The sequence below is a fragment of the Equus caballus genome, chromosome 19 (genome assembly GCF_041296265.1).
Source record: "Equus caballus isolate H_3958 breed thoroughbred chromosome 19, TB-T2T, whole genome shotgun sequence".
Classification (NCBI taxonomy): Eukaryota; Metazoa; Chordata; class Mammalia; order Perissodactyla; family Equidae; genus Equus; species Equus caballus.
Genome location: NC_091702.1, coordinates 55,531,386 through 55,545,042, shown reverse-complemented (window position 1 = coordinate 55,545,042; position 13,657 = coordinate 55,531,386). Strand labels below are relative to the sequence as shown.

The 13,657-nt window shown below is 40.6% G+C and overlaps 1 protein-coding gene across 7 annotated transcripts in view; it reads left to right on the top strand.

Annotated features, from left to right (window-relative positions):
* Positions 1–6,152, top strand: part of CD200 (CD200 molecule) — a 47,580-nt gene extending 41,428 nt beyond the window's left edge. For all 7 annotated transcript variants that reach the window (XR_011428835.1, XR_011428837.1, XR_011428836.1 and 4 more), the window contains one exon: positions 3,229–6,152. Coding sequence is in view for 4 of the 7 variants with exons in the window: in XM_070242775.1 (XP_070098876.1) it covers positions 3,229–3,236 (8 nt within the window). In the remaining 3 variants the exon portion in view is untranslated. The remainder of the gene's footprint in view (positions 1–3,228) is intronic.
* Positions 6,153–13,657: the final 7,505 nt, after the last annotated feature.

Here is a 13,657-nt window from a genome sequence, read left to right as displayed (position 1 = left end):
TGTCATTTGTTCATTAAGTAAATCTTGGATTTTCTGGGAAATATAATTGTTCAATGCCTTATCAGTTCCTGAAGCAAAGAGAGTCAGCTTGTCTCTGCCCCCAGACCTTTTCTCATTTATGAAATAAACACTCAAACCTGTGCTGAATCTTGTAAGCACTAGAATTGCCATTTCCTGATGATGTCTTCATGACATGTGGCCAATTCAGTTAATTATACCTAAGGTTCAGTGGCATATTTTGAGTGACTGGATTTTTTGGCTGATTTCAAAATTTTTAACAGCCAGATCATTTGGTCCCATATACTTAAATAGCTAGTAAGACCAAGTATTGATTATGCTGGAGACTTAAGTGCTCAAGGCTGAGGAAATACCGGTTTGTTAAGACAAAAGCTCGTTATACAAGAAGTTAGAAGAAGGAAGAAAATAGTGACATTTTTTATTTCTTCAAGTCACAAATTCTGATTGTCAATTTGTGATGAAAGTAAATAATCCTATTACATTTGTTTTCCATCTCTTTTTACCCTTATTTTAAAATTTTTTATTTTTCTCTTTTTCTTGCCATCATCTCCTGAAAACATAAAACTTTTGGGTGGCAGGGAGACATGATCAGTCAAAAAAGGCATGAAGATTCTGACCTGGTGACCTAAGAAATGGGGATGGGAACAGAAATAGGGAAGTAGAGGGGAGCAGCTGAATGCGTGTGTATGTGTGTGTGTGTGTGTGTGTGTGTGTGTGAAGGGGGTGAATTCGTTCTCTAAATATAAGTAGACAAAGATCATCTCGTGGAGCTGCCCAGTAGTTAAGACAAATCTGATAAGTAAGGAAAATCTGTTAAGTCAAGTTCAACTCTTTGTTAGATAATTGACAAAAAAAAAAGCTTATTTTAGATCAAAATCACTTCTTCGTTGCCCACAAAAGCATCAGCAAATTTACAGGTTTTGGACAGAGGGGTAATCTCTAATGGCTGATGTTATTTTAATAGAGAAGTTAGACTCCCTTTTCTTTCCCTGTGATTCTGTCTAATGCCAGGGAGTATGATGCTGGTTTTTTCAGCTGTAAAGCTGTGCTCTGCAGGAAGGTATACGAGTCAGAGGCAGTGTCTCTTGGCACCATTCCTGATGGGATCATCAGTTACTTCCCATGAGACTACACCAAGAAGATAATAGGTTAATAGGTTTTCAAAGAGTGTTCTTTCTTCTTTCATGAATCCAGTACTTTGTTACTGAAATAGAAAGTGAGAAAAAAATTAAAATTTCCTAGGGAAATTTTTCACCATTTTATAACAGTTCTTTCTCTTAAAACTCAGTTGATGTCATAAATTTGTCCCTTCCCCATATACTACAATGAGGTTAAAATTAGGGTTGAGAATCATCTTTTGTTTCTCATTGGTCAACTCACCAATGATTATATGCTTCTCAGAAACAAGAACTTCACTTTGGGGCAGATCGTCATAGACAATCACTTAGTTTTTAGGAATCTTTATTTAAGTAGCAGTTTTCTTTTGTTTGGGTGAGTCAAGTCTGAGTTGGAAAACAATAGAAAAGTTAGACAATCATGTGAAATGCATATTCCAAACTTCACTGTTTCTTGGAGTATGTAGCTGTTTCATGTGGAAGAATTTTTTTTATCCACACTATCTGTATAATTACCTTGATTTCTTTCACTTCATTTCATAATAACCTAACCTATAAATGGGCTCTTTGCGATAACAAAGCCAATGTTAGTAAAACACTACATCCCAGGTAGGATCATGTCACTTTCTATTTTAAGCTTAAAACTACGTCAAAAATAGCAGAGCTGCTCAATAAACGATTTGTGATGGTGAAATTGGTGATTAGTTGGAAAGACAATACAAAGAATATTCGTTTCCAAAAAAATAAGAATCTTTCCTTTGCTACGAGAATTGCCAGATGAAGGCTGGATGAGTGGTAACGCACAACCCCTACCCCTACCCTCGTGATTCCAAGCGGAAGGAATGTGATGCTTTATATGAGAAAAGCAACCTTTATCGAACTGCCGGGGTCAGAATTGCTGGGAGAAATCTTGCATTACAAGGCTATTTTTCTGCAAAATTTTACCGTTGAATGGGTGCAACTACCACCCACCGTATCCAGATGTCATGACATAATCTGATCACAAGGTCACTAGCTTACACACCTGGGCATTCTTGCTTGAGCTGTTCTGTGTCTTTCACCATCCGCAGCTGATACTGGAAATGTTGGCAAGAGTAAAACATGTAGAACTTTGCAGGTTCTGGTAAAGAATTGCTTACGATTACACAGAGAGTGAGAGGTGTTGCCAAGATAAAACCTCAGGTCTTTTACTTCACTGTTTAGATGACTTGAAGGGAGGCCCACATCTTCCCAGTTTATGTGGTAGAAAACCAAGAGCTCTTGAAAGGACCTCCATCTGTCTGCTTTGTGGCCATCCCCAATCTGATGTCCAGCAAGCTAGTACCCACAGGAAACAGAGCTCCAGGTTTTAAATAAAATACACATCCGGTGGGCCCCCCTTATCCGCAGTTTCACTTTGTGCTGTGTCAGTTACCTGTGATCGCCCAGGTCCAGAAGCAGATGATCCTCCTTCTGACATATTGTCAGAAGGTCAATAGTAGCCTAATCCTGTGTCACAATGCCTGTGTCATTCACCTCACTTCATCTCATCATGTAGGGCTCGTATTGTCTCGCATCATCACGAGAAGAGTGAGTACAGTAGAGTAAGATATTTTGAGAGAGAGACCACATTCAAAAGATCACTTTTATTACAGTATATTGCAATAATCTACTTTATTATTAGTTATTGCTGTTAATCTCTTACTGTGCCTAATTTATAAATTAAATTTAATCATAGGTCTCCATGTATAGGAAAAAAACAGAATATATATGTTTAGGGTTTGGTACTATCCACGGTTTCAGACATCCACTGGGGGTTTTGGGTGAGGCGGACTACTGTAGATCATTTGGAAATCTTGGACGTGTTCTTTTACTTCTAGTCTTAGGTGGTTCTGTAAACCATTGTTTCCTAGATTTACCAGTGTCCTTTTTAGGGAGAGTCACAGTCTCCTCACATTGCACAAGGTCAGGAATGTCTACTTCCTTCTCTTTGCCAGTGAAATCTGCACAAGGAAAGTTCTGTGTTTATTGACCCTTTGTTATTTATCTTCTTAAAATCTGTTGGGATAAAAATTATAGATGTTCAGTGTTAATCTCTTGTCTTCCTTTTATCCAGAGCCCTAGAGGAGTCACATAGAGCCCTGAAAGTTATTTCCTGGTCTACTTGAATCTGAGGAGGAGGAAAGCAGTAGAAAAAGGATCATTCTCCAAGGGACCAAAAGAGCAAAAGAGGTGGGAGTAAAAAAGTCCAAGAATTTCAAGACTTTCTACTGTTGTCTAAGCTACCCAGTGCTTGTGTGAATTCCAAGAAGAAATCCTTTTACCTCTCAAGTCTGTTGTAGGACTTGATTTTGTGAAACAATGCAGTGTTGTGCTGTTGAAAGAATACCGGACTTTGACTCAGGAGCCACAGCTCAGAGGCTGACTTTGACTCCGACTGGTGACAACCCTATGTTAATTACTTTATCTCAATGAACTTCCATGTCCGCATCCTGAAAGTTAAGGAGTTGGACCAGATCATTTGCCGTTCTGCTCTAAAAACATGTAATTCTGGTAAAAAAAAAAAAAAAAGGAATAAACAAAGGGAAAGAAGTGAAAGAAGAAAGAATATAGAAAGGTTAAGGACCAAAGAACTTTTCTGAGACGACCTTTCACCGTTCTGTTGCTGCATCGTCTCTTCTTCCCTTATTGTTCCAGGCCCACGAATCTGTTTCCCCATCACTGGGTATCTAGTCACTACCTGCTACTGCTTTGCTAATAGGTGGTCTTTGTAGAATCCTTGGTTTCACTGATATTCCTCGTCTTACTTCTGTGACATTTACCATAATGAAAATGGGACTGAATTTATTGTGAAATAACATTGGCGACCTTAACTTTACTTACCTGTTTTTGTCGAGAAGAAATAGTGTTAGTCTTGGACAGCAGCTCACATTTTTTAAAAAGCATGCATTTCCTGTCCATTTGTCCCGTAATATGACCCAGCCCTGTTTTAGTCGTTCTGACTTCAACCTAATATAAACGTATTATAAAAACAGTTTTTTGGGAGATTCCTGAATAGTAGACAGCTAATTCAGATGCTTCAGCCCTCCTGGCTTCTTTTTCTATGAGGTAACTTGTCACAATAGCAGAGGAAGCATGAATCGGTTTACAAATCCCTTTGTTCGACATATATTGTTCTAACTCACGGGACAATTTTGAACTCATGTAATCATAAGACCCAATTAGTGGCTTTTTCGGTGTCTTTTGCTTTCTTGTCTTTATCCAGGGAGTATCCTAGGAACTAAAACTTCTGTTGTTTTCACTGTTAAATTGGATATTTATATATTTAGTAAGTTTCATATGTTATTTAATTTTGTGTTATTTTTTATATTTGTATTAAGATACTGAATAATTGAAAGTGTCAACTGTAAATATTTGGTTCCTGACACTCTCTTATGAAATGTGGACATTAATGATGATCCTTGTATTTTCCCTCTGTGTGTGAAACTCTCTCCTCCCCTCTATCTCTCACCTGTTAGAAGATGCTGTTGACATTGCTGATTGATCACAAAGTCACAAATCAGATGTCCCTAATCTGGCCAGTGGGAGCTCCTTCTTGTCGGTTCCTGTGTCCTTTTGACACAGTGTCCTTTTGACATGCCCCCATCAGTTTTGGAGCACTTCCTTCTTCGTGATATTTCGATTTTGTTTATAGATACCAGCTGTTGCACACCGCTGAGCTCAAAGGGTTTTGAATTTAAGAGGAAATGCCACCCTACCTTTGGTTTTGCTGTATGTCTGGTATCTCAGTTGCCAGACCAGATACGACAAGTTGAAGCAGCAGTTCTCAAACATTTAGGTCTCAGGACCCCTTTGCACACTTAAAAACCTTATCAAGAACCCAAAATAGCTTTCTTGTAAAGTGAATTATGTCTGTTGATATTTACCGTATTTGAAATTAAAACTGATACATTTTAAAAACAAAAATGTACAGGCATGCATTCTCTTAATCATCAGAGTGATGTCAACATCACACATCATGTAACTTCTGGAAAACTCCACAGCACACTTGTGAAAGAATGAGAGTGAAAAAGGCAAATAATGTATTGGTGTGATTATGGCAAGAATTTTGACTTCGTGGACACCCTGAAATGGTCTCAGGGACAATACTGAAGACTCCCTTCAAGTACGGGCAAAGGAGGAGACCGCTTTATGGGAGGATTTCATGAGTGTTTCTCAAAGCAGCTCCTTACTAAACAGCTCTCTTCACAGTGCCTGAGCATCCCACACTTCCACCATAATCCTAGCCAGGCCATTATCTTTCTGGGGCTTCCTCTGAAAATGCAGAGAGCCCTAGGAATAATCCTTCTTCATCACTAAAAATTCAATGTAAATTGGCTTATTAAGTGGCTTATCAGTTATGTTGTAGGATATTGAGAGCCTTGAACTTAGAATAGGTAGGTTTTGATGGAAAAGACTGAGGGTCATAGAGAAGGAAGAGAGGGGGAGGAAGGGGTAACTCAGAGCACGCAGCTGGCTGAGAAGACAGGTCCGCGTGGAGCACCAGTCGTGCCCTGTGACTCTTGCCCTCTCCCCGCTGGGAGGGGTTTACCAACTCCCTCATACTCTCTGAACCTTTCAGTTTAGGGGTGCTTTTTATGAATTTGTGAATTGGAAAAAGGCAGCTTGGGCTTTGCATGGTTAAGCAAGATTGGGAAAGTTGTCAACATTTGAGTCACTTAGAATAGCTCAATCACGTAGTAAAAATTTAGAAAAATTCCAGGGTGGTAGTAAATCTGCTCAGAGACAGGGGAAAGCAAAATAAAAGGCCTTTTGTGTTTAAATAAAACTAAAAGTGAAGATGAGGATTTAGGGTAGGGAGGGGGTTAGTAATGAATTAATCATAAACCAGGTGACATTTCATAATGCAGATTCAAAGAGTACAAAATCCATATTACAACTAGGGATAAGGGTGCAGTTAAAACAGTTTCTCGGATCAGGTTTTTCCTATCTCGTTAAGAAAGAAATTTAACTCCTTTAAAATAAAGATTCCTAAATTAATTCGTCGCAACAGTAATGTTTTTGTTTTATTTTGTTTTATATTTGCTCTCAAGCTATTCCAGATTTGACCTGCGTCTCCCCACCACAGTTGCTCAGGCTAATGAACTTGCACAAGGTCACACAGAGCTCTGCTTCAATTCTAAACAAGCCAACTTTTGCACAGACATCCTATTCAGCTGAGCCTTGTGAGGTTGGAAGGGTGTGTAAGCCAATTGTTGTAGTGTGCAAAATGAGGCCCCAAGCTTTTCAGAGTTTCGTGGGGAACGCTATAAATGTGAGATGGGGCTGAAACTCCAACTCTGAACCCCAGGCTTCCTGAGCAGTGGCCTCTCTGCCCCTCCCCTCCTACTGTGATTCAGCCCACATCTTACTTATCAGTATATCCTATTTGCTCTATCACTGTCTTCAGAATCCAACTCAACCCTCAAGCCTACCACCTGGCCCGAACCATCATCATCTGTTTCCAAGATTGTTGCCGTTGCTTTCAAATTAATCTCCCTGCTACTGCTTTCTCACTCTTGCAGTCTGTTCTCATAACTGTTTTAAAATATGTGAAGACATATCATGTCATTCTTCTGCACAAAATCTCCAAGTGCTTCCCATCTTATTTAGAGTAGAAGCCAAAGTCTTTACGTGGACTATAAGGCTCGACATGACTGGGCTCCCTGATACTCTCTGAGATCATGTCCTACTGCTCTTTCTCCTAATCGTGCTCTGCCAGCCACAGTCTCCTTGCTGTTTCACCAACATTCAGACATACTTCCACCACAGGACCTTGGCACTTACTCTTCTCTCTTCCCGGAATGTTCTCCCTATAGACAGCCACGTAAGCCCTTTCCCAACAAATACTCTCTATCTCCCTCTCCTCCATCATTTTTCTCCATTGTACCCATCACCATCTAGTGAGCTATGTGCTTTACTTGTTTATTTTGTTTAGTATCTGTCTCCTTCCATTAGATTGTAAGCTTTACGAGGGCAGAGATTTTTATGTTTGCTTGCTTGCTTTTCCCTAACAACTCGTACAAGTGGTCAATAAATGTTTTTTGAACAAATTAATTTTATGCCCTACATCATAGGAGGAGGAGGTGTTCTATCAGCCTTGCGTTGGAACCTCCTTCCTTCCCTGTGGGAGAGTGTGACTGAACCAGAGAATAGGAAAAAGGCTTTTGGAAATTGGTGGTCATGAGGCACAGAGACAAGCATAATGGATTTAGAGCCAAAAGAATGGGGTTTAAGTTCTAATCTTGGCATTAAGTGATGAGTGATCTTGGGTCAACTGTTTAATTTCTGAATTTACATTTCCTCAGTTATAAGTTGGATGTGCACTAAGTGAGTGCCTGTCAGGCTCAAGTGAGAAGGGATGTATCTCCCAACGCGAGCTGAGGGCTGTCTGCCCTGTGACCTCAAAACTCCCACTGAAACAGCACAGGCCTCTGTTCTCAGTGGTTTTCAACTCCTTCTCCCTGCAGTCAGCCCCACCGCCCCGTCCGGAGGTGGACATGGGGTTGAGGAGGAGGTAGGAATGCTGGCAGTGGGAGCTGCTCTCTGGCTGAGCAGAGAGGAAACCTTCTGGGCTTTGCTCCAGCAGAAGCAGAGACCCCAGTGCATCCTTGTGCTGAGAATAAGACAAAAGGAATAAAACAAACAAAAGTTAAAATCCTTTCTATTTAGCATTGGCTTTCTGAATTTTGCCATCCTGCTGTACATTATTGACAGCCACAACCTGCCATCAGAGACAGAGAGCCCCCAAAACGCTTAAAGAGGATGCCAAAACTGAGTGTTTATGGTGAGCAGAATGGCAGCACGTATCTTGCAGTGGGTAGCATTTATCAAGCACTGTTTCAGCCACCCCATTGTACTGGGTCCTGAGAGAGAGTTGCAGAGGGAGACACTGATAAAATCCTTTTCCTGAAGAAATTTAACACAATGACAGACAAAATAAACCCACCTACATGTATTTAAAAACAACTTGTGAAAATTCATGAAATAACATGCATGGGAAATACAATTGAGAAATGTATTTATTATAGTTAAATGTATACTTTGATTCCCCATAATTGCATCTGTAACGATATGGTGTCTTGGATATGGATGACAGAGAATAAGATTGGCCATGTGTTGGTCACTGCTAAAACTGAGGTTCATTATGCTCTTCTTTCTACTTTTGTATATTTTTTAAAATTTTGTAGTTCATAGTGTAAAAAAGGAACTGGGTTCCTCCTGGCTACTTGACGGTGGCCTTTCATCTAAGCAAGAATACTGTTATTTCCTCTATTTTCACAATCTATTCATCTCGGCCACCTTTTTTGTTTGGTTTCCAGATAAAATCTTTCCTCAGTCAACAGCCTTGAATGCCATTACTCTTGACCTTTATCAGTGGAAATATAATCCCACATGCTCTGCTCTCAATCTCCCATCAAAGCCCAGGGGTTAAAATGATTATACAACCACTCTCCCGACAAAGGTCACAGTAGGAACGAGTTAGCAGAAGGCTAATCAGTTGGGTTTGCTTTTGGATTCAAAAGAAAATCACCGTGATCAGCTACATGGCAGAGAGCTTTGCAATAGCTTTTTTTACCAATTGGGGTGACTCTCTTGACCTCCAATGTTTGATCAAAGAGTACACTGTTACAGATGATAAAGCTGGAGTGACATATACTTCACCCCTGCAGGTAATGTCACTGTCTCCCTCTATGTCTAGTGTTCCCTGCTCTTAGTTTGTATTGGATACAGGCTAAAGGCCACCCATCTGAGCCAAGTACTTCATCATTTCTGGAGTTATACTATACACAATATTATTGCAAAACTTTTTAAACAAATATTTTATTTATGATCCTCAGATATTCCAAGCTATCATAGCCAGCTCTGAGCACATTTTCAAACTCTGTGCTGATAAACCAGACCCAGGAGTCATTGCCTTCTTACTCATTCTTGGGCTCGCTTCACAGCGATCTTTAGGCGTAATTGCCTAAGGACACAATCCGTCTAACTGGCATGTTTTCTTGGACCACGTCATCTTAGCCCATTCCAAAATCACTTACACTCTTTGCTCTTTTTGAACAATGCTGCAAAAAGCATTAGTGAGCATTGTCAGTGTATTTGCTGAGAAATGATACTGAGGTCAAAGTACATTATACTGCTTAATGTTCCAAATAAAAACCAATACTGGAAAAAGTGTTATTTTCCTGAAGGAATTTGCACACTCTCTGCTTTCAGATCCTAACTATGTAAATGACTGATTTTCCCTTCTTGCCTTGACTGTCAAGAAGGCAAAGTCCAATTAAGAAGTTTCTTTCTGATTATGAAAATAATAAGTAATACGTGATTATAGAAAAGTTGTAAAGTTCAAAAAATTAAAAGCCAGGGAAGGAGAGACATCAAAAAATTGACCCATTTTCCCATTATCCAGAAAGCCACTGTTAAGACTTCTGTAGAGCTAAGTAGGACACTTGATGAATTGAGCTTACCATTATGGTTGATATGAGTGCTCACTTTTTACTTGGTTCTAATTTCCCCAATTTACTGCTTTTTAACTATATATATTTTTTTTTCTTTTTTTTTTTTTTTGAGGAAGATTAGGCCTGAGCTAACTACTGCCAGTCCTCCTCTTTTTTTTGCTGAGGAAGCCTGGCCCTGAGCTAACATCCATACCTATCTTTCTCTACTTTATACATGGGACGCCTACCACAGCATGGCCTGCCAATCAGTGCCATGTCCGCACCTGGGATCTGAACCGGAACCCCCGGCCGCTAAGAAGCAGAACATGCGAACTTAACCTCTGCGCCACTGGGCTGGCCCTGTAACTATATATATTTTGAAACTGCTTCAAGTCACTTTGGAGAAGAGGAGGGGCAAATAAAAATTAATCCTTAAACTAATAATGCAGTAATATAAGACAACTCTTGCCAAGTCTAATTCTCCTGACATAAGTAGCCAACTATGGGATTATGAGGATTAAATCAGATGAGTCACTGTTTACACACTGAAAACTTCAAAGTACCGTAAACTAATAATAAAAAAACAACTAACGTTTATTGAGCACTTTGCTATTTTACACACATAGTGCCGAATAAGGCTGATTGCTGTTCATATATTATGTCATTTAATTTCACATTAAGGGTACAGCTATTCTATTACACAACAGAAAAACAAACGACAATGACAATTACAACAGAAACCCTGGAGGCTTAGGAAAGCTACGTAGTTTTTCCAGATGTAAAATGGCAGAACTAGATATAACCAGATGGAAAGAATTTTGATGTGATATAATTTTTTCTTAAAAGACTGGCACCTCAGCCAACATCTGTTGCCAATCTTCCTTTTTATTTTCTCTTCTCCCAAAAGCCCCCTGATACATAGTTGTGTATTCTCTGCCTCTGGTTGTGAGTGCCTCTGGTTGTGCTATGTGGGATGCAGCCTCCGCATGGGCTGAGGAGCGGTGCCATGTCCACGCCCAGGATCCGAACCAGTAAAAACCTGGGCCGCCGAAGCAGAGCATGCGGACTTAACCGCTCGGCCACAGGGCCGGCCCCTGATGTGATGTAAATTTTTGAAGTGGTTTTGATCAAAACTTCTTGGAGAGTTACTCCAAGAAGTAGTACCTAAAACCCCACCTTTCGTGTTATTAAATAGTCCACTTCTCTCTTTTGTAAGGTGATAAGGTTTGCATCTTAATCCCCAGAACTTGAACATTTCTTTGGAAAATAGGTCTGTGCAGATGTAATTTAAGATGAAGACCTTGAGATAAGATCATTCTGGCTTATCTCAGAGCACCCTAAATCCAGTGGAAAGTGTCTTTATAAGAGACGCATAGAGGAGAGGAGAAGGCAATGTGACCAGAGAAACATGAGAGTGACTGGCAACAAGCCAAGGAATGCCTGTGGCCACCCAAAGCTAGAAGAGGCAAAGAATGGATTGCCCATAGACCCTTTGGAGGCAGTACACAGCACGGCAAACAACCTTGATTTTGGACTTTTTGCCTCCGAAACTGTGAGAGAATAAATTTCTGTTGTTTTAAGCCATCAAATTTGTGGTAATTTGTTATGGCACCCCTAGCAAAATAGTACAAAGATCCAGAGGGCAGAACTAGAACCAAGTAGGACAAGGTAAAAGGATGAACTTTCTAATTATTGCAATTGCTCAGTAGTGTGAAGGGCTGAGTTGTGAAATCACTGGCCTGTGGCAATTAGCAGTCATGGTTCAGTGGTTGAATGGTCAAGAGAGAGAGTTCATTGTGTGAAACTGGGAGTCTTTTAAAACTTTTTCTGCTTTCATTATCTCAAATTTACGTATTTCTGACTGTAGTTTCTGGAATCCCTTCTCAGGAATCCCCAGATTTTGCTCACATCATCAGGTGTTATCTCTGGTTGGGTTAAGAATAGTCCAGTCAGGTCCAAACAAGAAGATTACTTTCCAGGGCAGGAAGAAGCCAGTGTTGGCCATGCCTGGACAATAGATCGGGATACCTGGCAGAGCTTCACCTCTGTGCAGTCACCTCCCGGAAGTTGGTTCATCTGATGCTTTCTACACTTGCAGAGGAACAGGCTTTCCCACAGGCAAATAAATAAACTACGTTCTTTATATTATTCTAACCTTTTACTTTGGGCCACTGGCCTGGCTGGGAGCACAAAACTCACATATTTACAGTTGGCCTTAAAGTCAGCTAAATAATTTTCCTTGTCTTTGATGGTAAAGAATTAACACTTCGAACCCAATTGGGTTATCTGATCAGATGGCTTTTAGGAAGCCAGAGGTGGGAGTTTCTAATCTAGACTTCAGGGGTTTGTGATGGCATAGCTCCACGATCCTCTTGAAATTGCGAGCAAGTTTTTGCTTTCTTTCTCAGTTTTTACTTTGGCAACCTCCATGTCACTAAGTTCAATGAATATTTTTTACCTCCGCACAATATCTCACACTAGACTCTCTTTCTTGACACTCTCTCCCATTATCATCAGTGACACTATGTGCACTGGATTTTCCTCTTATCTTTCCAGCCAGTCCTTCTGGACCCAAACTTTACATTTTGCAGTTCTCAAAAGCATAGATATAGGACCTTTCGTTTTCTCACTTTGTGCTCTTTCCCTGTGTGATCTCATCCATGCCCATGGCTTCAGCTATGATCGATACACTCACAGCTCCAAAATTACTAATTTTAACCCAGACTTCTTCTGAGCTTCAGATATGGGTGTGCAACTGCCTACCAAACATCTCTACCTTACAGAAAACTCAAACTGAACAGGTCCGAAGCCGAACTCTGGTCTTTCCCAGTCCTATACCCCATCTTCCTCCATTTTTCCCTGTCACAGTGGACAGTGTCATCATCCATACAGGCATACAAGCCTGAAATGGCGGGCATCCCTAACATTTCTCTCTCCATCTGTTCCTATACCCAGTTACTCAAAATCCTACTACTGTTACATCCTAAAAACAAAATACACATCTCTACTTCTCCACCACAACTGCCTTTATTCTAGACGTTACCATCACTTGCCTGAAATATTGCTAATCCATTCCCTATAAATGTACCCAAGTGATCTTTCTAGATTCTGATTGTGACAACTCCCTGATTCATATGTTCCAATGGCTTTCCATCACTCTTAGAGTATCATCTAAGATCCATAACAAGATTAGTAGTCTGTCCCCTAGCTACTTCACCAGCTTCAGCTTGCACCGTTTCCCCTGACTCTCTGTGCCCTTCAGCCAAGTTGACTGTGTCAGTTATCTAATGCCATGATTATTTTGCAGACCATCACCAAATCTTAGGGGCATATGACCACCATTCATTCATCTGTATGGTTAGCTAGAGAGCTCTACACATCTTGGCTACACTTGTTCCTATGTCTGAGGGTCAGCAGGTAGTCACCTGGGGAAACTGAGGCAACTTGATTCTGTTCCACATGTCTCTGATCCTCCAGCAGGCTGTCCTGGGCATGTTCCTGTGGCAATTAGAGAAGTACAAGGGAAAGCAAGTGAAAGCACACAAGGCCTAGGCTTGGAATTCACACATGTTGCTTCTGTTACATCCTATTAATCAAAACAGATTCAAGGAATGTGAAAATAGATAGATGGTACCTTTTTAGCAAAAGGAACTTCAAACACATATAGCAAAACAGAAGATAAAGGGTGGGGGCTGGCCCCGTGGCCGAGTGGTTAAGTGTGCGCGCTCCGCTGCAGGCGGCCCAGTGTTTCGTTAGTTCGAATCCTGGGCGCGGACATGGCACTGCTCATCAGACCACGCTGAGGCAGCGTCCCACATGCCACAACTAGAAGAACCCACATTGAAGAATACACAGCTAGGTACCGGGGGGCTTTGGGGATAAAAAGGAAAAAATAAAATCTTTAAAAAAAAAAAAACAGAAGATAAAGGGTGAAGTGAAGACACAGGACCATCATCATGATCTATCACCTTCATTTCTTGAATATGCTTTTTCCCTTTTTGCCTCAGGGCCTTGATACATGCTCTTCAATGTGCCTGGAGAGTTTTCCCCACTGCTCCATTTGACTGG